At 45.1% G+C, this 25,801-nt stretch overlaps 2 protein-coding genes across 2 annotated transcripts in view; both read right to left on the bottom strand.

Annotated features, from left to right (window-relative positions):
• LGI1 (leucine rich glioma inactivated 1) overlaps positions 1-25,801 on the bottom strand; it is a 290,579-nt gene that overhangs the window by 77,668 nt on the left and 187,110 nt on the right. The gene's annotated exons all lie outside the window — the stretch shown is intronic.
• The window catches only part of PDE6C (phosphodiesterase 6C), a 73,459-nt gene that overhangs the window by 2,209 nt on the left and 45,449 nt on the right, over positions 1-25,801 (bottom strand). Inside the window, exons 15-22 of the mRNA XM_056850485.1 lie at positions 24,032-24,119; positions 22,396-22,496; positions 20,556-20,663; positions 20,351-20,414; positions 10,022-10,096; positions 7,695-7,778; positions 5,740-5,938; positions 3,121-3,284 (exon numbers count right to left, since the gene is read on the bottom strand). Coding sequence (XP_056706463.1) covers positions 3,121-3,284; positions 5,740-5,938; positions 7,695-7,778; positions 10,022-10,096; positions 20,351-20,414; positions 20,556-20,663; positions 22,396-22,496; positions 24,032-24,119 — 883 coding nt within the window. The remainder of the gene's footprint in view (positions 1-3,120; positions 3,285-5,739; positions 5,939-7,694; positions 7,779-10,021; positions 10,097-20,350; positions 20,415-20,555; positions 20,664-22,395; positions 22,497-24,031; positions 24,120-25,801) is intronic.

Below are 25,801 nucleotides of genomic sequence, written 5' to 3'. Positions count from 1 at the left end.
CAGACACCTTTGAACATAGCACAGCAATCCACACCTGCCTAATAACATTTCCTAACTCTTGCAAGAGAAGTCTCACAAGTGTTTGGGAAGCTTTTGGAAGTTTAGCATTAACGCCATAACACATGTTATGATAAGTTATTGTAATCTGCCATGCGTACAGGTTGCTTTTGGAGCATATAAATTGTTTTAAATAAACCAGTAGTATTGGACAGTGGGTAAACTCTTACCTTCAATGCAAATATTTCCAGTGCCTGCTTAAGCTCCAAGACAAGGGGAAAAGACTCCTCAATCTAGACTTGATGGGAGTCTAATCAATATGAATCCATGGAGAAAACCTTCTCCTCCACTCCAGCTGACTAATGGCTGCTTAGACTTCATAGAAGCTGCTCCATTTCTAAAACTGGAGTAGTGGCCATGGAACATCTTTCCTCTTGACCTTCATGTTGGTTGTGGGCACAGGACTGTGAATGAAAAAAAAAACCTCCCCCTGACTTAGGTATGAGCTGCAGTCTTAAGCATACCTATATAGAAAAAAAATGTCTATTGAAATCAAAACAACCTAATTCTACATTACACCCACAATCTCCACATCCTTAAACAATATATTATCTGTATAAACACCTGGGGTTCTCCAGAAGGTTCTCTGGGAGTATCTTCTCTAGTTGGCTCACTTGGAGAAAAAAAAGAAGAGTTGGTTTTCATATGCTGACTTTCTCTACCACTTAAGGAAGAATCAAACCGGCTGACAATCACCTTCCCTTCCCCTCCCCACAACAGACACCCTGTGAGGTGAGAGAGCTCTAAGAGAGCTGTGATTAGCCCAAGGTCATCCGGCTGGCTTTGTGTGTAGGAATGGGGAATCAAACCCAGTTCACCAGATTAGAGTCCACCGCTCTTAACCACCACACCATGCTGGCTGAGATCTAATTACAGGAAAAGCTAGGTCTCAAAGAAGGCCTCGAAGTGTTGCAGCTGAGCCTTCTAGACTATGGCCAGTGTATTAGGATGAGGTCATGGTTGGTTGTTTTTGCTTCCCCATTGACTGAGCACAGCAGCTGATTCAAGGTCTGAACTGTGCCTTTTTGTGTGTGCGGAGATGCCTTTTTTAAAACAAAGGCTCCCGTTTTATATGGCCTCGGTAGTGTATACAAGTCGCCTCTTTCCCTCTTTCTCATGTTACCTCCCTAGCTGTGGGATATAGTGTGAGAAGCCATGGGTCATCAACTCTTAAAATAAATAGCACAATATTGGTGTGGAGATGAAACGCACCATGGATTCCACTGCTATGGCCTGTGGTTTGTGGTGGTATAGTGCACTATTGAGGAAGGAGCCATGGTGCAGTGGTACCACACAAAGGTAACATGAGTCAACCAACATGATGGAACTGTCCATCCATTCAGCAGATATGGTAGATGAATTTGTGCAGAAAATGGGCAGCGCTGTCAACTTCACTGAACAATAAATAAAGCAGCCTTTGCGGGTAGGAAAACATTTTGTTTGCACTGGAATCTTGCACCAGTAGGAATTCGTCGGATCAGGGTGCGTATGTGCGTGTGCGATGAGGCACCAATCTGATGCTGGAATTACAACTTCTAAAATGACACGTGCTACAATTTTATTACTGATAATACAGAATAAAGAATGTATTTCATGCCAAAAGATGAAAGTAAACATAGTATAAAACCTATTTCTAGTCAACGATAATTAAAGGGTTACATGCGTGCAACACAGAGTTTATGATATGACTGAAGGTAAAAGCTTTCTATGCATGACATCATATAAATTGAAATCAACTCATGGAGAAGGCATGATCATCATCAACTTGTAAGCATGGAGCCTACACACGTACATGCACACAGAATCCATTCCGACTATCAGGACATTTTTCATAATGTTTCTGATCACGTAGAACCTTTGCATTTAGGCTGCAGTCCTTTTCAGACTGTCAATTCTGGCACTCCCAAAGTGCACAACAGGAATGTATGCTATGTACAATCCTCCCAATATTTGTGGTCACCGTTTTGTACGAATGCAATGCCCACATTTTCCATGGGCACACAGCTTTCAGTATGTGCACAAGGAACCCCAGATGTTGCATGTACCTAAGCTGCACATACATGAACATACATACATGGCCCCATTCACAAAACATGGTGATGGTACATATTGGGAGGACTAAACATGCCATGTGTTCCCATTATGTACAGTTGGTGCACCAAAATTGAATTCCATGCTCATGATCCAACAATTGTACGGGAGCCATTCACTCATGCTCTCCCCTCATCTGTGCAAATTGATTTCAATGCACATAATGTCATCTGTAGAGGGCTATTGTAAATACCATAGATTCCTGACAATTTACAGTTTAAATACATTAAATAAAAAAACATTCTGTGTAAAGCATGAATGACAGAAACCAGTAACCAAGAAATGAACCCATAAACCATTTATTTTGTGAAATCCTGATTATGTTAATCCCTCACGTTGTTTCAGTTTTCTTTGGATTTCACCATTTTCATTTCATTAGTAACGGCAAATGTGTAAGGACTGGACAGTCTATGCTACTTTATGTTTTATAGAAATCCTCTGGGGTTCATTGAAGATCTTCCTAGAGTTCTTCCACGGTAGCAGAAATGTAGTCCTTGAAATGTTTATAGTCGTTTAAATTAATTATAAAATTGTACATGTTTTTGATTCGCCTTCACCTCCTCCTCCTCCACCTCCTGCTGCTGCTAATAAAAGGCAAAAAAAAAGGTATTAAGGTGAGCCTGTTTATTTCAATGAACTTTATTAATTGCCTAAGGTGTTTACTTTGTTGCATGTATGTGACCATTATAAAACTCATCTCATTTTCAACATTTGTGCGTCAATTACTATCCAGATATTATTCACCAAATGAAGTGAATGTAATAACTAAAGCTTCTCAGAAAGCAAGCAAATTCTAAAGCAAAAGTCCAGTGGCACCTTAAAAGACTAATGACATTTATTTCAGCATGAGTTTTTGTAAACCAGACTAACTGTGCAGTCGTGAAAGGAAGGGCCAAAGCGCCATAGGAGCCGGTGTCCGTGCCACTTTGCACCGTGATAAAGTGGCATGGATGACGGCGTGGGGGCACTTACGCTGGTGCCGCAGAGCGACACAGCAGTAAGGGCCTTGGCTGCCAGCGCTGCCATGTTAGCAGCAAAAAAACCAGATGTGGGTGTCTGCGCTGGCATCAGGGGGTGCTGACAGTCAGCTTCCAACCCCTTTCGGCCTGGGAACGACCCTCTATGCTGCAGCGTTGCTACATCAACAAAATAGCTGGCGTTAGGGTTGCGAACCTCCAGGTACTAGCTGGAGATCTCCTGCTATTACAACTGATCTCCAGCCAATAGAGATCAGTTCACCTGGAGAAAATGGCCGCCTTGGCCATTGGACTCCATGGCATTAAAGTCCCTCCTCTCCCCAAACCCCGCCCTCCTCAGGCTCCACCCCAAAAACCTCCCGCCGATGGCGAAGAGGGACCTGACAACCCTAGCTGGCGTAGCCCCATGTGAGTTTCACGGTTGTTGTTTAAAAAAAAAATCATTTTAAACATTTATTTTTCGGCTAGGAAACCTCTGTGGAGGCATGCATAATCAAAAGGAAACCCCGAAGCAGTCGGCGGGGGTGACCACGGGGCATACAAGGCCTTAGAAATTAAAATTCCCCCCTCCTTAAAATCAATACAGGTAGAACAGGAATCATATGTATGCTTAAACAGGATTGATTTCTATGGGTTATGCTAGTGTCCTGTGTATCTATTCAATAATGTTTTATTGAAGCAGAACTAGAGTGATCCCAACAATCCCAATGGGAGTCAGTTCCAAGTAGCCGGCTCAAGGTTGACTCAGCCTTCCATCCTTCCGAGGTTGGTAAAACGAGTACCCAGCTTGCTGGGGGTAAAGTGTGGATGACTGGGGAAGGCACTAGCAAACCACCCCATAAACAAAGTCTGCCTAGTAAACGTCGGGATGTGACGTCACCCCGCGGGTCAGGAATGACCCAGTGCTTGCACAGGGGACCTTTACGTTTACCTTTTTTTTTTTTTAGAGTGAGCAGATTATTTAAAAATAAAAGTTTTAATTAAGACATTGACTGATAATGGGCAGGGAAATACAGGGTTTTCACTTTGAACTTGGAACAAGAAGAAGAGTTGGTTTTTATATGCCGACTTTCTCTACCACTTAAGGCAGAATCAAGCCAGCTTACAATCACCTTCCCTTCGCCTCCCCACAACAGACACCCTGTGAGGTAGGTGGGGCTGAGAGAATGTGACTCGCCCAAGGTCACCCAGCTGGCTTCGTGTGTAGGAGTGGGGAAACAAATCCAGTCCACCAGATTAGCCTCCTCCACTCATGTGGAGGAGTGGGGAATCAAACCAGGTTCTCCAGGTCAGAGTCCACCACTCCAAACCACTGCTCTTAACCACTATACCACGCTGGCTCTTACAAATAAGTAAACGTCAATTTCCCTCTAAGAGCTTGAGGGCTAGGGTTGCCAAGTTTGGGTTGGGAAATACGTGGCGATTTTGGGGGTGGAGCCTGAGGAGGGCGGGGTTTGGGGAGGGACTTCAATGCTATAGAGTCCAATTGCCAAAGTGGCCATTTTCTCCAGGGAAACTGATCTCTGTTGCCTGGAGATCAGTTGTAATTTTGGGAGAACTCCAGCCACCACCTGGAGATCTCCCACAAATACTATTCATTTTTTGATTTGCGAAGCGAATGGCAGTGTGATCATGCAAGGCACTTAACTCCAGAGGGGTCTGGCTTTGTGACCAAGGCAGATATGATTTTCTAATGCCTTATTTGTGAAAATTAAAACTTCCCTGTCCAGGCTTACAAATTACATTTCAGAAATGGCACAGAAAGAGAGAGCTAGTTTTTAAACAGGTTAATAAGACAACAACACTATTCGTTCAGCCCTTCTAGTGGTGGTTATAGCTGCAGTCTTGGGTAAGGAGAAATTTTGCTGGAAAGTGACATTCATGACTTACACAAACTTTATTTTCCCACTCTGTTTGTGCCCATCCCACTTTCACATTTAATATGCTATGCTGGGGTTAGGCTTACTAGGTCCCTCCTCTGCTCCAGCGTGAGGCTATCGGGCTGTGGGTGTGATTGCGCGCGCGCCAACGCGCACACGCGGCACTTCTGGTTTGCAACCGGAAGTGCCACCTTGCAAGGGGCTTTTTAGTTTGAGTGGTAAAGCGGCCCTTTGAGTGGTAAAGCGGCCCACATTTGCCCGCCGACCCTCAGGTGGTCGACGGGCAGAGGGGCAAATTGCCGGGGGTTTGCCCGCCACCACCGGGCACCGGGCAACCCTAGCTGGGGCCCCTTCGGGTGGAGGTATTTTTTCCCCTTTTCACTAAATATATTATATTCTCTTTTCATACACCATTAAACCCCGTTCAGTGACATTTTACCTTGAAAACCAAGTCCAGCAAAAGATCCCGGAATGACAGGCATGTATTGCACGTATGTACCAAAGAGTTAGGGCTGACAGCTTTAGGTTGGGCAATTCCTGGAGATTTTGGTGTGGAGCCTTGGAAGGCGAGGTTTGGGGAGGGAAGTGATCTCAGCAAAATACAATGTCATAGAGTCCACCCTCCAAAACAGCCATTTTCTTCAGGGGAACTGATTTCTATCATCTGGAGAACAGTTGTAGTTCCGGATTGATCTCCAGCTCCCCCCCCCCCACCCGGAGGCTGGCAACCCTACAAAGAGTTCTCTCATAGAAGAATGGTAATTGTAAATACTCGTTACCTCTCTTGGCAGCTTCTTCCTCCTTCTTCTTCTTTTCTGCCTCAAGAGCTTTCACCTTTTCTTCATAAATTTCAGCCCGTGCTTTCCATTGCACTCGGTTGTTTAGAAGACCATTAAACATAGGTGTAATTTCCTTGTGGAACCTAGAAAATTCCTGAGTAAACAGTGCCCATCCATAAATTGACTATTCATGGTGCATTTCAGAGGCAATATAAACACTGCTGATAACGTTCAGATGACCTGTACTGATTTTATTAAACAGCAGACAGTTTAAGCTAAACCAGTTTTGAGCTCAAATATAGGGTTGGTGCCGGTGCAAAAGTGTACAAGGACCCTTGTACACAAAAGTGTACAAGGACCCTGCAGGGACTGCTGATCTCCCCAGCTTTCCCTTCTCCCATCAGCCGCTTCCAACTATGGGAAAGTGTATCACTGGGGTTGCAGGACCCATGTCGAATAATAGCCATGCTGGCTGGGAAGCTGCAGTGGGGAGGAGGGTGGGGCAAAATGGCTCCCTTCGCGTTCCATAAGTAGGGCACCACTCATGGAAGACACAGGGCGACAACGCATGGTCGCTTTAGCCTCCTTTATTCCCTGTTTCAGCCAGGATCGAATGCATGTGTTTTGCCGAATGTGCGTTCGATCCTGGCTGAATCCTGGCTGAAACAGCGCATAAAGGAGGCTAAAGCGACCATGCGTTTTCACCCACAGAGACTCCATCCTTTCCCAGGGTTGGAAAGGGTAGCTCAGGAGAGGGAAAAGCTGGAAATACCAGCAGCTGCCAGTCAGGGCCATCTTAACAGCATTTTAGGCCCCAGGGCAAAGCAGTGCCCTGGGACCCCTACTTACACAACCACTCACAGGAATAAAGATGAAAATCAGTGGTTCCTAAACTTTTCAGGCCACCGCCCCCTTGGTTCCACAAACTCAACCCCAGCGCCCCCCACCCTATCCTATAAAAAGCCTTATTCAAAATAGGGGTTTGCGTGACTCACTAAAGAAGATAATAACAATAAAATTTCAAAACAGTAACAATTAATTGCACATCTATTTAAAATCAAATTAAAACTTTTTAGTTGAAATTTATTCAACAAAACTGATAGATTTGATCCAGTGGTACCAGCTCTTCAAAGTCTGGAAAAAATTCTGATAGTTTCCCCCAGATTTGCCAGCATGGTGCCATAGCTTGATCTATTGTAAATTAGTGAACAACACAGTTGAAGGGGCCCACTTCTAGCGCCCCCCTGCTGCCCTCTTGCCTCTTAGTGCCCCCCAGGTAATCCCACCGCTCCCCAGGGGGTAGTACTGCCCACTTTGGGAACCACTGATGTAAATAGCTGATAAAACTTAAAGATATATTTACTGGTGCTTCCATAATGAACAAGTCTTTTCTTAGATTATACTTCAGTATAATCAGTATAATTCAGTATAATCAGCCTCCAGCACAGATCCATCCCAAATTAACATTAATATTGTTCATTATTTTTAGTAAAACACATGCTAAATGTGCATTTTCCAATAACAAATATTAATAGTTTCATATAGTATTTATTTATTCATTGACAGCAAGTCACAACATACATAGATTAGCATGGGCCCCCTATGCTTGTGGGGCCCCCAGGCAACTGCCCAGCATGCCCATGCGTTACGATGACCCCTGCTATCAGGGCCTTATTCTAACAGTTTGCAGATTTCAACCATATTCCCAAATCTTGGATTTGCCTCCCACTCAAAGCGGGGGGAGGGATGGTATTGGTAAAAGAGAAGCAACTTGTAAAGGAGATTCCATATTTATAGGATATGCAAAATCCTATGAGGCTGAACATAACATGCATAACAAACCCTTCTTTATTTTTTAAAAAAAGTGTTGTTAAAAAAAAGTCCATGTGAAATTAAATGCTTCATCTTACCTTGTACACAAAGGTACATACAAAATCAATGAAACCAACTTGAAGCTTGGGCAGTTCATCAGATTTGTTCCTGTCCATCATAGGCTAGAAAAGATTGAATATTGTAACACTCTTGTTGAAGGAAACCAATTTTAATAAAGGTTTTTCAAATGGTCAACCACAGCCTCCAGCACAGATCTTAAAACAGTCTAAGGCTGTTTCTGTACCAATTGTTTGCAGCGTTTAATGAAGAGTTGTATCTTTTCATGTCCACACTATTTCCCCTCCATTTGGTACGGGATACGTTGCCCAATAGTTTAATCTCCATGTTTTCTACAATCACTTATTGTACAATCACATGTGTTCTACAATCACTTTTCTACAATGTTTCTTTTTTCTCCGTTTCAAAGACAACTTCCCCTGAGGGGCGGACATGTTTCGTAGGAGACATAATCCACGAAAGGGGCAGTTTTGATGTAGCATTCTCTGATTTGGTTCCCACACCAAACAATCCCATGGACAGGATTCCCATCTCCCTTCTGATCCCCCTATTCTTTAATTTTGTTACTTATTGTATTTTGACTACCTGAGAAGTCAGCGGCTCTGTGATTGCTTGTTGGGTGTGTGTGGAGGGAACGAACCTGCACGGCGATTGCGGTTAGGGTCATGGCATCCATTTTGAGTAAATTGACCTTTCTATATGACATGCAAATGTGGTGATTCTCAAAATGTCATTGAGACACAAGAATCACAAATATAGTAGAGGAAACAATTCAAAAAAGGAACCCAGTGAGACAGCATTGCACCATTGCACCATCGTTAGAGCGCATGTGCAACACTTCCCAAAAAATGGAGGTGAAGAGGGGGGGAGCGTCCTACAATGTCACAAATGAAGCCACGCTTCCCTGTTCTTTTTCAGGAAAGTGCGGACAGGGTAAAAAGTTCTTGGGTAGAATGTATATAAGGCCGAAAGAGGCAACATGCAGACAGAAATTTTGAATGCGCTGCCAAACCTCGCAGATTGACCACGAGGATAATTTGCTGTAAGTGAATGGTGCGGAAATGGCCTGTCATCTCAACTCAGCGCAACAATTAGGAACCATATAGAACCAAACCAAACATTCATACGTGCAACAGCAACCCCCATTAGGTAGGAGGTACTTACATAACCATTTCAGTATTCAGAGGAAATTATAGACTTGACAATGTTTATTTATTTGGGATATTTCTATGCTGCATTTTCAGAGTACTACTCGAGGTGGCTTACAATTAAAACAATGTAACAATATAAAACATGCCATTTCAAATAAGCCATTGAACATAAACAACATTGAATTCTCCATAACATAGAAGCAGAGTGTTAAAAAGCTGGTAAGATAAACTCCCTAATTTAAACCTGGATGGCCCAGGCTAGCCTGATCTCATCAGATCTCAGAAGCTAAGCAGGGTTAGTATTTGGATGGGAGACCACCAAGGAAGTCCAGGGTTGCTGTGCAGAGGAAGGCACTGGCAAACCACCTGTTAGTCTCTTGCCATGAAAACCCCCAAAAGGGGTCGCCATATGTCGACTGTGACTTGACGGAACTTTACACACACACACACACAAAATGTGTTACAACCTGGTGCCTACAGGTGAGCCTCAAGAGGAGGGTTGCCAAGACTTGCCTGGTCATTAGCAGGAGCTTGAGGGGTGGGGACATAGGGGTGCCCAGCATCATATGCATCATGACTTCACCTCCAGAAAAACCAAGATGTGATGTTAGGTAGCTCTAGGAATCACCAGAAACTCTATGGTAAAACCATAATGTTTCTGGTGACTCCCAGAACTACTTGAAATCCCTTCCGGATTTTCCCTGGAGGTGGTGTCATGGAACATACACTGATGACTTTTTTTCTCCCACCACCTCTAGGAGTGGTGGCAGGCACTGAGGGTTGCCAGTGGGAGGCCACAATAGGAGGCCTGGCAACCAGTGGGACACTGGGGGAAGGGGACATGGGTGAGTGCCATCACTGGTGGAGTGAAGTCACTTCTGAGGAAAATCTGAAAATGATGTCACACCTCTCTAGGAATGACCATAAACTCTATGGTAACTGTAGGGGGTAGAGAATTCCTTGTCTTTGGTGCAGGTTCAATAGCTCTAAGCACAATACAGTAATCTAACTTGGATATGGTCAGAGCATGGATTACCATGGCTAGATCACACTTTTTGAGGGATGGCCGTACCTAGTGAATCACCTAAAGCTGATAAAAGGTGCTATATGCCACCGATGAGACTTGAGCCTCCAACTGTAGGCCAGGATCCAGTAGCACCCCCAAGCTACGGATATTAATATAATCAAGTACTTACAATTGGTTGTTGCTGTAGGACAGTTCGTTCAAGATCACCTTGCTCCCAGAATTCGTTTGCAACCATAATGGCAACCTGGGAATAACACACAGTATTATTTGTTTGTGTGTGTGTGTTGGGGTGGGGGGCTTGCCATCTTCTGGAAGGGAAATTCCTGGAGATTTGGGGGTGGAACCTGGGGAGGGCAGAGTTTGGAGAGGGCAGAATGCTCAGCAGGGTGTAACTTCATACAGTCTACCCTCCAAAGCAGTCATTTTCTCCTGGGCAACTAATCTCTGTATGGAGTAATTCTGAGAGATTTCCAGGCCCCACATGGCGGTTGGCAACCCTAGTGGAGGTATAGCCTCTGCCTCTCTGGCTCTAGCATTTGGGACCAGGGAACGCAAGCAAAATATCTCCCCCAGGCAGGCAGGTTAGCACAAGACAAAAGCAGAGAATGTAATAGGAAGCCACCCATTGCTTACACAGTTTGGAAAAACTCTTCCCAACCCAAAGGGGACACGACATAATCAGTAAAAAAAAATGCTGCGCATAGATATGCCTGTGAGGATAATCAGCTTTGGCAGGGACATCTATTAACTCTTCCATTTAGAAGATGTCCCCGTCAGATTATCTTTGGCATCATCTTTTCCCCTCCTGCCTCTTTTCCTTCATTTTTTGGAACTGTGAAAAACAGACCAAAAAGTACCAGTCTGAAAGATTTTTAGAGATTAACAAACATAATTATTTTTAGCAATTGCGTTATATTAAAGAACAAAGAGGGTTTGTTTGAATTTTATTACTGAATACACATTTCTTTCTTCTGCTCTCCGAATAGTTAGAGAGCTATTTTAGAGATCTACTGTGTCTGTCTGTCTGTCCAGACACACACACACACACACACACACACACACACACACACACACAGGGCCAGTGCCAGGCTTTTTTGAGTCCTAGGCAAAGGTAACTACTTTTGTCCCCTCCATTGCTAACCAATTTTCAAAAACAGAAGCCTTGTAGAAAAAATGAAAAGCACAAAACTTGAAATTGCTAATTTTTTTAAAAAATGGCTAGAACCCGTAATACAACAATCTTTGACTTTCTTCCTCAAATACAAAACAGTTTTAGCACACAGGTCACAAATCATTTTGAATAATCCTATGAATTGTGATGCTAAAATGTAAGTCTCTTGAATGTTTCAATTTCAGGCACATCAAACTCTCATTTTGCATGCCTTTTCCTTTGTGAATTTTGTCACCGATTCCTTTGGGCCAAGTGCTGATGCCAAACCAACTAGCCTTTTTTGCAGCATTGGTGAGCGTATGTACGTTTTGAAAAGTTTGAGCTTTGAAGTGTGAGATAGATGGATCCTTACAGCAACAGAAACATTAGGCACATTATCCAGGAATTTTTGTTGCAGTACGAAGAGAAGTACTCCTTGTGGAGGCACAGACTCTGGAAGCTATTCGAGCTATTGCTATAAGTTCACAGCACAGATCTTCAGCATCAGTATCTTTGTTTCCATTGTGCAGCAATTATTTTTTCCAAATTCTTGCAGGACTTAAATACATCAGATTTGTTGATGTTGTTGATACTCTGTATATCATACAGGAAGCCAAATAGGGAACTATATCATTGTAGCTGTTGGAATCTCTTTTCAACAGATTGTATGGCCATGTCTAAAACAGCATCACAGAAACCTGCTTTGAATTTTTGCTTTGGATCTTGCAGTGCCTCTTCTTGGCCTCATACTCATACTGCTGTTTCTTTCTCCTTTTTCTGACTTGTTCTGTCTCAACGTTTGGTAGCATTTCTACCTCCTTTGCAATCTCAGTAGCGTTGATCAAAACTTGTTGGAAACCCTCATCATACCTGCAGCCCACAAAGTAATTCTTGGTCATTTGCAATTGGCTTGCAGTGGAATTTAAACCAGCTTCCTTATTTTGTAGTAGCTTGCTTGTAAGATTAATTTCAAAAAGGAGAAGAAGAGTTGGTTTTTATACCCCGCTTTTCTCTACCTTTAAGGAGTCTCAAACTGGCTTACAATCATCTTCCCTTCCTCTCTCCACAACAGATACCTTATGAGGTAGGCTGGTCTGAGAGAGTCCTGAGAGAACTGTGACTGGCTCAAGGTCACCCAGCAGGCTTCATGTGTAGGAGCGGGTAAACAAACCCGGTTCATCAGATTAGAGTCCACCACTCCTAACCACTACACCACACTGGCTCTCAAAAAGGATGTTGTACCATGTAATAAGGGATACCACAAACTTGAACTTACAAATTGCATCAGCAAGGGCCTTAGCTTCAATTCAGGAAGAATTTCCAGATAATCCTTTTAGTCTCATGTCATCGAAGATCTGTATTAAAGCATCATATATACTACCAAGATCATATCTCAGTGGTTTCAAAGCATTGATCCGATTCTCCCATCATGTTTAACTCAATTGCTTAACAGGTATGCCTGATACACGGCTAGTTAGAATTTGCCAATGCTGAGTTGATGCAGAGAAATAATTATAGATCTGCTGAACCAAACTGAAGAAACTAGTTGCTTCCAGACAACACTTAGTGGCATCATTGTCTACCAAGCTTAAAGAGTGTGAATTGCAGGGCATGAATAGTGTGCATTGCAGGGCCTATTATATTAGGTGCTGTGGAACACAGGCAGGATGGTGCTGCTGCAGTCGTCTTGTTTGTGGGCTTCCTAGAGGCACCTGGTTGACCAATGTGTGAACAGACTGCTAGACTTGATGGGCCTTGGTCTGATCCAGCAGGGCCTTTCTTATGTTCTTATGAAAAGGCATGTGGATTTATGTCCAGGACTGTCTTTTGTGCACCATTTTCTTTGCCTTTCATGTTACTTGTCAGGCTGCTATCTCGGTTTCGTTATTGCCTCTGTCTCTGCGCTGTATTGTCTGCCCCCCAAGGTCGCATACCTAGGCCTGGGAACTCAGCTCCTGGGAAACTGTATTCAGCCTGTGCGTGTAATCTCCCGCCTTTCCTGCCTTATAATATCTCCCAGCTAGTGAGCCTCTCATAGCTGTCATTTTATTCGTTTGCACTGTATGCCTATTTGACCAGTAAAAGCCATCTGTTTGGACTCTATATGACTTTGTGGTGATTTCTGGTTCTGTGGGCCAAGGGCTGACATTATGACAGCTATCCCTTCTCTTCACCATTCTACTAGCCAGGCTGGAGCCCAGGGGGGTTCGCCTGCCACTTGGATGGGAGCTGTGCAGCTCTCCAGGTGATCTACACCCTGGAGCCCTTCTCTGAGGATCCTACTCTGTTACAAGACTTAATCGCTGAACTTTTCCGGACGACCCGAGAGGTTTGCCGCTTGAGGGGACTGGTACAGGAACAGTGGCAATCTCTTAAAGGACGTCTCTGGATGTTAACGTTGGAGGATACTGATGCTCGTCTAGATCTTCAGGACTTGGATCAATTACTGGACGATGCCCGATTGGCGACTGAGGATTTACAAATATTAACTGGACTTTTGGATAATCTTATTTCTCGAGAAACTCTTTCTACCATGGCGGGAGCCCCGCCGGAGGGTTTTTCCCTGATCCCGGATGCAGCCAGCTGTCAGGCTGAGGCCAAGCGAGTCGCTATTAGCACCGCTCTTCTCCTTGTGGAATGTACAAAGGACACCCCGGTAGCCACCTTGGCTCAAGTTTTGACCTCGACTTTTGGAGCCGAGGCACCCGCACTGGCGGTTCGAGTACAACCTCTGCTGGGCGGGGAACCCGACCCCCTACTCGCACTCCTGGAAACAGAACTTTTGCCGCGCATTACGGCAGAGACTGCCCTAAGACTTGAGAACGCCAAAGTTCTTGCGGATCAGCAAGCCGCCGAAGCGGCTAAGGTCGCAAGAGAGAGAGAGGCTGCAGAAGCAGCCAGGGCGGCTGCAGCAAGGATTAGGAATTTGGCGAACGTGGACACGCGCCCCAAGGACAATGCACTAGGGCTATCGGGTCTGTCTTATTCCCCGGCGTTTGTCCCGTTGCGCGCGACCCAACGCGCACGCCGTTTGGCTGACCGACGTCGAGACTCAGGAGAGTCTGAAGACGAGGATTTATATGGGGATAGCTCTCAATGGGCCACAAGCTTCCGGACCAGTAAGCCTCATCTTACTGGTGGCCCAAGTGAGGAGGTTCATCTCTTACGAGCCCAGAATCGGGAGCTCTCCGACCGTGTTGATCAACTCCAGGAAGTAATGGAACTTATGCTTCAAGAGAACAGGCAATTACAACAAACCCTGATAGCTCAGAGACAGCCCATTCCAATACCGGGTCAGGGGGTACCCGTACAGCCACCCGCTAATGTGCCTGCCCCACCCTTGCCTCCTGGAGCTCCCGTTGCTCCTCCGCCCGGACCACCCGTGCAACCACCCGCTAATGTGCCTGCTCCACCCTTGCCTCCTGGAGCTCCTGTTGCTCCTCCGCCCGGACCACCCGTGCAACCGGGTCAACCTGCGCCCGGCCCTTGGAAGCAACTCAAATTGAGGACTACGTATGACGGATCTCTCGAGACTTTGCCTTGTTTCTTGCATCAAGTGGACAGTTATATGCGAGAACAAGGACAACTTTTCCCCACGGAAGACAGCCGGGTGCGTTACGTAGCTTCCCTTCTGACAGGTAAAGCGGCTGACTGGATGGTCCTCCAGTTTGACACCCGCTCTCGTGCTATTCGTTCCCTCAACAACTTCATGACTGCCCTGAGAAGGAGGTTTGAGGACCCCTTCCTGGGGGAAAGAGCCAAAACGGAACTCTTACAATTAAAACAAGGCTCTGCTACAGTTCGAGAATTTGCCGATGAATTTCAACGACTGGCAAGTAAAATTGTAGGTTGGCCCGAGACCACCCTGATCCATCATTTCAGGGAAGCCTTGCATCCTGACATTCTGAACTGGTCTTACATGCGAGGCGATCCCGATACCCTCGAAGACTGGATCCTATTAGCCGAGGAAGTGGAAAGCCGCCGACGCTTCATTTCTCTCGTCCGTCAAAAGCACAAGGAAAAAGGCACCCAAAAGCCTCAACCCAAGGCACCACTGCTCGTCCCACGAAATCCCCCACGTCCGCCCCAGGAACGTGAAGCCCGATTTCAGAGGGGTGCCTGTCTTACTTGCGGAGAAATGGGCCACTTTGCAGCCGTTTGCCCACGCCGCCAGGAAATATTTCGTCCCAGCACGACAACCCGCGCCCGAGGTCGTCCACCACGCAGAGGCACCGCGGCCACCCGCAGCGCAGCTCCGGGAAGACCCACACCCTCTGCACTCCATGCCGGGGACCCAGCCTCCCTGCCTACTACCAACGACCCCGCCGGGTCTCGGATTACAAGTGCCCCATTGGGGGACGATTTTCCCTCTTCGGATGAGGAAAATCCTTGGATTTCTCCAGCCTTAAACCTGGAATCTCCCCTCGACTTGTCAAAAAACGGCTCCGGTCTGTGGTGAATGGAGCGTCTCCACAGACCTCTCAGGATCTTCCTATCAAACCAAATGCTCCTACCAAAATTAAAGACGTGGACTCCACCGTCTACGTGGATGCAGTTTTACAGCAACTTAACGGTGGCCCACAAATCCCCGTCAAAGCACTAATTGACTCCGGTTGCTGTCGCACTCTCATAAGCGAAACCACTTTTGCTGCACTCAGAGCCGACTCTGAGGCTTTACCCGCCCCCGTCCAATTTGCCCAAATGGACGGAAGCCATTTCCAGGGGGGTCCAGTTGATCACCGCACCATAGGGGTGGCAATGGGAATTGGTTCCCACTGGGAACAAATAGACTTCACTATAGCCCCTATCCGATTTGAAGTGGTCTTGGGAATTAACTGGATTAAAGGACATAGTCCCAGTATTGATTGGGAAACAAACACTATCTCCTTCGCTAGTCCCACCTGCGACCAGCATCGGCAAAACTTTGCTCTGCTATATCCGCCCGTTCCAGCATTAACCTCTACTGCCCCAGCACCACCGGCTCTACCCGCTGTATACCGGGACTTTGAAGATGTCTTCGACCTTAAGGAATGTGATGCCTTACCCCCCCACCGGGCCTCAGACTGTGCGATTGAAGTGGTAAAGGACTGCACATTAACCAAGAGTAAGATTTACCCTATGAGCGCTTCCGAGCGCACTGTCCTCCGGGACTTTTTGGACAAAAACCTCGCCAGAGGGTTCATTCGCCCTTCGAATGCCCCAAACTCGGCCCCCGCGTTTTTCGTCCGGAAAAAAGAGGGCGACCTTCGCCTGTGCATTGACTTCAGAAAGCTCAATGCGGTTACCCAGACCAACGCCTATCCTATCCCATTAATATCCGATATTTTGGGACAATTACAGGAAGGCCGTGTGTTCTCTAAATTAGACTTGGTGGAAGCTTACTACCGAGTCCGTATCCGCGAAGGGGATGAGCACCTCACTGCCTTCTCTAGCTGTTTCGGAATGTATGAATTCCTTGTGATGCCGTTCGGATTAAAAGGGGCCCCGGGGGTCTTCATGCAACTCATCAATGAAATCCTACATGACCTTCTATATCGTGGGGTGGTGGTCTACTTAGATGACATTCTCATTTATTCGAAAACTATGGACGAGCATGTGGCTCTGGTCAGGGAAGTTCTGCAACGCCTGCGTAACCATCAACTTTTCGCAAAACTAGCTAAGTGCGAATTTCACCAAAGCAAACTCACGTTTTTGGGATACATCATCTCCCACCAAGGTCTTCGCATGGACCCCGCCAAAGTCCAAGCCGTCCTCGATTGGACTCCCCCCACCAACCGGAAGCAAGTACAGCAATTTCTGGGATTTGCAAACTTCTATCGAGGATTCATCCCTAACTTCGCCCAGGTGGCTCTACCCATTACGGACCTACTGAAAACTAAGGGAAAAGTAAGCTCGGCTGCCTTGCCCTCCGCGAAAATCCTATGGACTGAGCAATGCCAAGCCGCCTTTCTGGCCCTCAAACGCCTCTTCACTTCGGAGCCGGTGCTACAGCACCCAGACCCAAATCAAATGTTCATTGTGCAAGTCGATGCTTCCGATGTAGCCATGGGAGGGGCTCTCCTCCAGCAAGGACCGGATGGTCTTCTTCACCCTTGCGCTTACTTTTCAAAAAAATTTGCGCACGCTCAATTAAACTGGCCCATCTGGGAGAAAGAGGCCTCAGCAGTTCATCATGCACTGACTCTATGGCGACAATTCTTGGAAGGGTCTAAAGTCCCCTTTGAGGTTTGGACCGATCACAAAAATCTAGCTGCCCTCACGGGGTCCCATAAGCTATCGGCGAAACAACAACGGTGGGCGGAGTTCTTTGCGCAGTTCCGTTTCACCCTGAAGCACGTCCCTGGGAAGCAGAACGTTCTTGCGGATGCCCTCTCCCGTTTACCACAATATCCGGTAAAACTCGAAAGACCCACCAACTCTCTGTTCACCCCTATGCAACGTGGGGCTCTACCTATGCTGGCTGTACAAACTCGATCCCAGCATCAGCACACCTTACCCAACGTACAAGCTCCGCCAGCCCAACCGGCTGCCCAGCCGCCACCGCAACAAACCGGAGTTCCCGCCCTTCCTACCCCTCCGACCGCCCAGCCGCCTGCAGTCTGCGCGCCGCCGCACGTAAGCACTAGCCCCATAACTGTTTCTAAGATCTCCATGGCCGACGGGGGGGCCCCCTCCAAAATCCCCATCTCCGAGTCCTTTTTAACTGTCCTTCGGGACCAGTGCCTTTTAGAACGTTCCGCTCATACCCTACCTCCTGGTGTTTTGGAACAAGGAGGATCCTGGTACAAGGACTCGAAATTGTATGTCCCCAAGGCTCTCCGGAAGGACGTTTTACATTTAGCCCATGGAGCCAAAACAGCTGGGCACTTTGGGTTTCTGAAAACCCTTCACTTATTGCGCAGACAGTTCTGGTGGGGGGGAATGCGTTCCGACATTGACTCCTTCATCCGCAGCTGTCCCGTTTGTGCCGCTGCGAAACGATCGCAGGGCAAACCCCCGGGACTGCTACAACCTCTTGAAACGCCCAGCAAACCTTGGGAAGTGATTGCTATGGACTTCATGACTGATCTCCCTCTCAGTGGGGGTAAAACTGTGTTGTGGGTTGTTACTGATTTGTTTTCTAAGCAAATACATTTGATTCCATGCGCAGGGATCCCCTCTGCTCAGAAACTGGCCCGCCTCTTCGTGACGCATATCTTTCGTTTACATTCGTTTCCGCGTAAGATAATTTGTGACCGCGGAAGTGGTTTCGTTTCTAAGTTTTGGAAAGCTTTCCTCAAGTTGGTGGGAGTGGAACAAGGGTTGTCTAGTGCATACCATCCTCAAACTGATGGTCAAACTGAACGTGTCAATGCTGTACTTGAATGTTATTTACGCTGTTATGTTAACTACCACCAGGATAACTGGGTGGAACTGTTACCTTTAGCAGAATATGCCTACAATAATGCCATGCATCAATCCACAGGTTTTAGCCCATTTTTTGCTGTGTATGGACAAGATTTCAGTCCCATCGCTCCTGCAGATGATATAGAGGGGGAGGGGAACCCCGACATTGCCTCCTGGGCACACGCCCTCCGTACCACTTGGCCCTGGCTCGTTAGCAACCTCGACCGGGCCAAACGTAAATACAAAGCGCAAGCTGACAAACATCGCTCCCCCGGGGGTGATCTGCAAGTGGGTACTTTGGTTTACCTTTCCACCAAAAATCTCCGTTCCACCCAACCGTGCCATAAGCTCAGTGCTAAATACATTGGCCCTTTCCCCATCACCCGGGTCATAAACCCTGTCACGGTGGAACTGGCTCTCCCCAAATCCTTGAGGCGTGTGCATCCTGTTTTCCACATTAGCCTCCTCAAACCCCATGTTGCTTCTCCACAGTGGCATCCGGACCCACCTCCTGCGCAACCCATCATGGTGGGGGGGGAGGAACACTTCGAAGTCTCCAAGATCCTTGACTCCCGTGTTCACCATGGCAACCTGCAATATTTGGTCCGTTGGAAACATTTCCCCCCTGCCTATGACGAATGGGTACGCGCACGAGATGTCTCCGCCCCCGACCTCGTCGACGCCTTTCACATTGCTCATAATCTTTATTTATTTATTTATAGTCTTATATCCTGCCCTTTTCCCGGCTGTAGCAGATTCTCAAGAAGTAATCCCATTTGCTCAAGCTGTCCAAGAAGAGTTTCTGACATAAAGGCACCTGTAGTCTCCTTTAGTGGAACAAATCCCAAGAAATGTTCTTTTATCATAACCTCAGGCTTAGACATCTCATTATCTGATGGTTTGATCTACTCAATACAATGTACAACCATTGTCATTTGTTCAATATGATGAACATCAGGTGCACAGTCCAGAATAACTGAGTAGTATTTGTCTGAGTTTGCACATGCTAAGATTTTCTGCTTTATAGCACCTGCTAGAAACTGTATAAGCTCATTTTGGATATCTTTTCTTAAGCAGCGAGCTGTTGTTTCTTCATCTTTAACTCTGTGCAAATATTCATTCATGGCAGGGTCAAAAAGGGCTAAATATTCTACAAACTTCAAAAATTCCCATTGTTAACATGGTACAATGTTTCACTTGTGTGGAATGCCAAGTTTTCGCAAGCCAAGAACTCTGACCAAAGCAATTAAGCATTCCAAGATTTGTTGCCAATATTGGTCTTCTTGCCTGATTTTCTGCTGGTTAATATCATCAATTTTTTTGAGTCTTTGGGAAAATCATATGATACAACCTGCTGTGGTCTATGTTGTACTATAAACTGGTGCAAATTATCACTGCAATAGTTAGTCTTTGCAATCCTTTAAGGTCTGAGCCTAGGCGGCCGCCTAATCCATCTAATGGTAGCACCGGCCCTGTATATATATAGTATAAACCTATCTGCATATTAAAGGATACAGAAGAATTTGCAGTCCGCAATGTACAATGTACAATGCTAGGAAAAGTTGAGGGCAGCAGGAAAAGAGGAAGACACAACAAGAGATGGATTGACTCTATAAAGGAAGCCACGGCCCTCGATTTGCAAGACCTGAGCAAGGCTGTCAAAGTTAGGACATTGTGGAGGACATAGGGTCGCCATGAGTCGGAAGTGACTTGATGGCACGTAACACACACACACACACACACACAATGTACAATGTGCGTTTTCAATTTGTTTAAAGCCGCTATATTTCTTTTTTAACATTTTTGAAAGGAGAGTATACATTTAGAAATAAAATATACACACCCTAATTTGAGCATAATACGTAAAAGTCCCCCCCCCCCCGAAATGAAGGAATCAATATTTACAGGTACGGTATATGAATAAAATCCTAACATCCGTACTTTACTTTTGCAGACACCCACCTCGCTTTGCACCTCCCAGGGTTTTGTGATAGCGGACAAGTCACAGCCAGTCATCATCATAGCCCTTTAAATAAAGACAATAGAGAGAGATAGTTCATTTATTTGTTTAGCCTTAGGCCATTACAAAATAAAGACAATAGATTGCAGAAAGAAGGTAAACTATAGAGTACATTGTCAGAGGAAGGATAAAATAAAATTGACCTACATGATTACTTCTTTTTTTGTTGGATCCATAGTTATATATTTAATTGCATCCTCTTCTTTTTCCATTTTTTCAACGGCTTCCACTATCTTCTGAAACATAGTCCTTTTCCTGCAAAGTATATTATGGCTATTATAAGAAAGGCAGACCCATGTAAACATGATCTCTCCCGATGCCCTGTACAAGCCTCTGAAATGAGATTCCAAGGCCCCGTCAACAGCTAGTCCTGATGGACTAATCATGCTGTGATTCTACGTGAAGTAATAAATAACTTGATCGGCTAACGCTGTCAGGGGACATTTTAACAAGATTTGCAAGTGGTCTTCAGATATCTTTTAAATCTTTTAACCCCAATCTGTTTCATGCTCTGATTTAAAAGGCATTTTTCTTATGAAAAGGAGCAATGCTGGATCAGACCAATGGATCATCTAGTCGTGTACCCAACCAGATGCTTTAATGGGCCAACAAACTGGGCACAGAGGCCGATTCCTCCCCCAATGTTGCTTCCAGCATGGTGTAGTGGTTAAGAACGGTGGTTTGGAGTGGTGGAGTCTAATCTGGAGCACTGGGTTTGATTCCCTACTCCTCCACATGAGCAGCGGAGGCTAATCAAGTGAACTGGGTTTGTTTCCCCACTCCTACACATGAAGCCAGCTGGGTGACCCTGGGCTAGTCACAGCTCTCTCAGCCTCACCTAGCTCACAGGGTTTCTGTTGCAGGGAGGGGGAGGGAAGGTGATTGTAAGCCGGTTTGATTCTTCCTTAAGTGGTAGAGAAAGTCGACATATAAAAACCAACTCTTCTTCTTTAGTCACCATAGGTAGTAGCCATTAATGGGCCTCTCCTCCACTGTATTGAAGCCACATTCAGGGCCATGCTAGTTTCCAGACCACTAAGGAAGTCCAGAGTTGCTGTGCAGAGGCAGTCAATGGCAAACTATGCCTGTTCATCTTTTGCCTGGAAAACCCTATGGGGTCACCATAAGTTGACTGCAACTTGACAGCACTTCCCACTACCACCATGCTAGTTCTGGGAGGTGAGGACACCCACCACGCTTTCCCATTCGCATGGATCCCAAAACCAATTTGAGTTACAAACTTTTTAAAAAGATTGTGCCAACGCAGTTTGGAAAACATACAGTAGAGCTAGGGGAAACCTGAAAGAGCAGCCAGCTACATTAACAATGTTGTGCGGAGGCTCCTCTTAAAAAATAAAAATAAAATCCACTGCAGTTTGGTAGTAACATGAAACAAAACCATGTGGGGGGGAAAAACCTCATAGATGGTGAATTATAAATTTGGTCCACTTGTTTTAGAAATCAATATTTAATCAAAGAGAAAAATAAAATATCACACAGCAGAATAAATACTCTAAAATGATAGTTCTCCTAATAGTGGTAGTGGTGGCACTTTAAATTGTATAAGGCAGAGTATTATTTTGTATATCTGAAGAAGTGAGTTGTGACTTCTGAAAGCTCATACCCTGCTAGAAATGTTGTTAGTCTTTAAGGTGCTAATTGGACTCTTGCTCTTTTCCACTGCTACAGTCAGACTAACACGGCTACCCATCATGATCGATTATTTTGTGTGTGTGTGTGTAAAGTGCCAACAAGTCGCAGCTGACTTATGCCAACCCCTTATGGAGTTTTCAAGGCAAAAGACTAACAGAGGTAGTTTGCCAGTGCCTTCCTCTGCATAGCAACCCTGGTATTCCTTGGTGGTCTCCCATCCAAAAGCTAAGCAGGGCTGACCCTGCTTCGCTTCCGAGATCTGACAAGATCGGGCTATACCATGCTCCCTTCCATCCCAGAGTATTATTTTAGAAGAAAAGAATTTAGCACTTACTTGAAATACAATGCCAAGTCAGTGGCTATGATTGCAACTTCAAATAAATGTAAAACCACTTCATGCTGTCGCTTATTTAAATTCTGGAAGATGTTTAAAGTCTGCAAGATGGAGATTTTTATAAAATAAATTATGTTTGCAATATCAATTTATGACTATACTATTATATATTATCACACATCTACTTGAAGTACATCCACTTTAAAAATTCCTAAAATAACCCAAAATAAAAATATAAATGCTAGATCAATGGTGGAATATCCTTAGACATAACATTCTTGCGTGTATCATATTCAGAGAGTCAAAGGCCAAAATAAAATCCTACTATATTGAATATATATGACAGTGTCTTAATGGAAACACACCAAAGCATATTATTTTGGATCCTTATACTTTCTCTACACCCAGCTTTGGGCCACTGGAGAGAGTTCAAGCAAAATTGGAGAGGATAACAATGATAAGGATGGAAAATTGCGGATATTTAGAGAAAAGAACCTTAAAAAGGACGGCAACTTCAAATGTCTTAAGAGCCATGGCAAAGTTTGGCTCTGATCCTCTCGCAGTCAAATGGCAGGGAAATAAATCTCCAAGCATCCAGCAGCCCAATTTATATCAGTACTCTGGCATGGGAAGAGAAGGGTGTTCCCCGGTTCCATTTTCCTGATCCAGAGTAACCTCCAGGGATGTACACTGATGGGCTGCATGTGTGGACACTCACTGGGGCAAATAACACCCTCTTGGGTTTAAGAAGCCTTGGATTTTATTCCAATCTGCCATGGCATCCCAAAATTGATGCATGGGTGAATTTAGGGTTGCCAATGCCAGTTTTGGGATTTTCTGGAGATTTGTGGGTGGAGTCATGGGAGGATAGGATATAATGCCATAGAATCTACCTTCCAAAGCAGCCGTTTTCTGCAGGAGAACTGACCTCTGTAGTCTAGAGACCAGTTGTAATTCCAGAAGATCTCCAGGCCTCATCTGGTGGCTGGCAACCCCAGGTGGACTGGATTTGCTATCTTCCCACAAAGCATGACTCTAAACCTTGGGTTAATCCCTGTTTAAAATCCTGATTTCTAGGAGGTGTCATACCAATTGCCCAGATGCCACATTTCCAACATCATTGCAAACTGGTACATGATTCAAGGCTTCTCAGATTAGTAAATCTTCATTCTGAAGGGAAATTACTAGGGTTGCCAGCTCCGGGTTGGGAAATACCTGGAGATTTTTGGGATGGAGCCTGAGAAGGGTGGGGTTTGGGGAGGGGAGGGACTTCAATGCCATAGAGTCCAATTGCCAGAGCGCCCATTTTTTCCAGGGTCTGGAGATTGGCTGGAGATCAGTTGTAATAGCGGGAGATTTCCAGCTACTACCTGGAGGTTTTCAACCCTAGAAATTAGGGCAGGGAGGCTTCAGTCGTGGCAGCATAACAACAGGCAGCATTTGTATACATCCCTTGTATGCATCACAGAGAAATGGAGGTTTATCAAGATACCTGAATGTAACTGGCAACGTCTTAACAAACAGTGGCAAACAACATTTTAGCTGACTATTGTGGATATTTTAGAATTATTTAACTGGCTAATGAATATACATTTTGCACAACATAACAATAAATAATTAGACATTAGGCACAAACCTCATCCTGAAGCAAAGTTTTACTGTACTCTAGATGGTGTCTTTCTAAAATGGAAGAGCCATGGAGTTTTGCCAATGGAGATCCTGATCTGTGTTAAGTAAATAAATAAATAATTAAAATATAACTATAAATAAATATACACACATAGAATCACAGTTATGTTTTATTCTGTCTTTCTTCAAGGGGTTAAGGCCATCATACATGGGTGTCCCCCACTTCACATCAACCCTGTGAGGTAGGTGAGGCTGAAAAAGAGTGTCTTGTCCAATGTCCTTCATGAGCATCATGAGCTGAACCATGTTTCCTCAGTCCTTCTTCAACATGTTAACTACTAGTGTGGTATAGTTAGGCACTATATGATCTTATACACTGTAAACCTTATCAAACAAGTTGAGATCAGGCCCTTTCCATACTCCCTGACCCTCCCCCCACTTTTCTTTCCCTATCAATTTATAAGCATGAGAGAGGAACTGCAGGAATTGTTGCTTGTGTGCTGCAAAGGCCTGTTGTGTATAATTTTGTATAATTTTAAAACAAAAGTTTTTAAATTCAGTAGCAGGGGACATGGTCAAGTTTGATACCAGTTGCAGACTGATAGACCCTTTCCCAAGAAATCAAAGGACGGCATCCATTTATATGTGTGTGTGTGCATGTGGCATGTACATGCACAGATACAAACATTATATATGCACACAAATATAACTTGGATCCCACCTACAATTTCCACAGGTGCAAGGATTTCCATCCACAGAAGCATGACTTTCTCGGCTCCCCTTTCCTGCTGCAGCCCAAAATGCCCTTCAAAATGCTCCTTCCCTCTGTTCCTTTGACAGGATCTGCTTTCTTTGCTGTATAAAATGAATACCTTCCAGTGATGTCAGCAAAAGAAAGGAAGGAGGCCAGAGTAACTCAAGTGTTGGGTGTGTGTGTGTCCCAGACCACGAAGCCAAAGAGGAATATAACCAAAGAGGAATATAAGCAAATAACTAGTGCTGGTAGGGAGAGTGTTAGGAAAGCTAAAGCTCAGTATGAATATAGGCTAGCGAGAGATGCTAAACGCAACAAAAAAGGGTTCTTTTCCTATGTACAGAGTAAGAGTAAGAACAAGGACAAGATAAGCCCATTGCGTGGACCGGAAAGTAAAATTGTAACAGGAGATGAAGAGAGGGCAGAACTCCTCAATTCCTACTTTTCCTCAGTTTTTACTCGTGAGGGAAGTGGTGCTCAACATGGCATAAACAGAACATGTGATGAGGGAAGGGATTTGCAGCCTAGAATTGGCATTGGGGTAGTGCACAAACACCTGGTTTCTTTAAATGAAACAAAATCCTCTGGGCCAGATGAATTGCACCCAAGGGTACTCAAAGAACTTGCTGATGTAATTTCGGAACCTCTGTCCATTATTTTTGAAAAGTCTTGGCAAACAGGTGCCAGAAGATTGGAGGCGGGCAAATGTTGTCCCCATCTTCAAGAAGGGGAAAAAGGAGGATCCAGGTAACTACCGACCCATCAGCTTAACTTCTATACCAGGAAAAGTGTTCGAACAAATCATCAAACAGTCCGTCCTTGAGCATTTAGAAAGGATGGATCTGATCACTAAGAACCAGCATGGGTTTCTCAAGAATAAGTCATGTCAGACTAATCTTATCTCCTTTTTTGAGAAAGTTACTACCTTGCTGGATCAGGGGAATGCTGTAGAAATAGTTTATCTAGATTTCAGTAAGGCTTTTGATAAGGTTCCACATAGTATTCTAGTTGATAAATTGGAAA

Source organism: Euleptes europaea, chromosome 5 (assembly GCF_029931775.1).
Source record: "Euleptes europaea isolate rEulEur1 chromosome 5, rEulEur1.hap1, whole genome shotgun sequence".
NCBI classification, from domain to species: Eukaryota; Metazoa; Chordata; class Lepidosauria; order Squamata; family Sphaerodactylidae; genus Euleptes; species Euleptes europaea.
The sequence above is the reverse complement of the archived record's forward strand: the minus strand, read 5'-3'. Positions and strand labels throughout refer to the sequence as shown.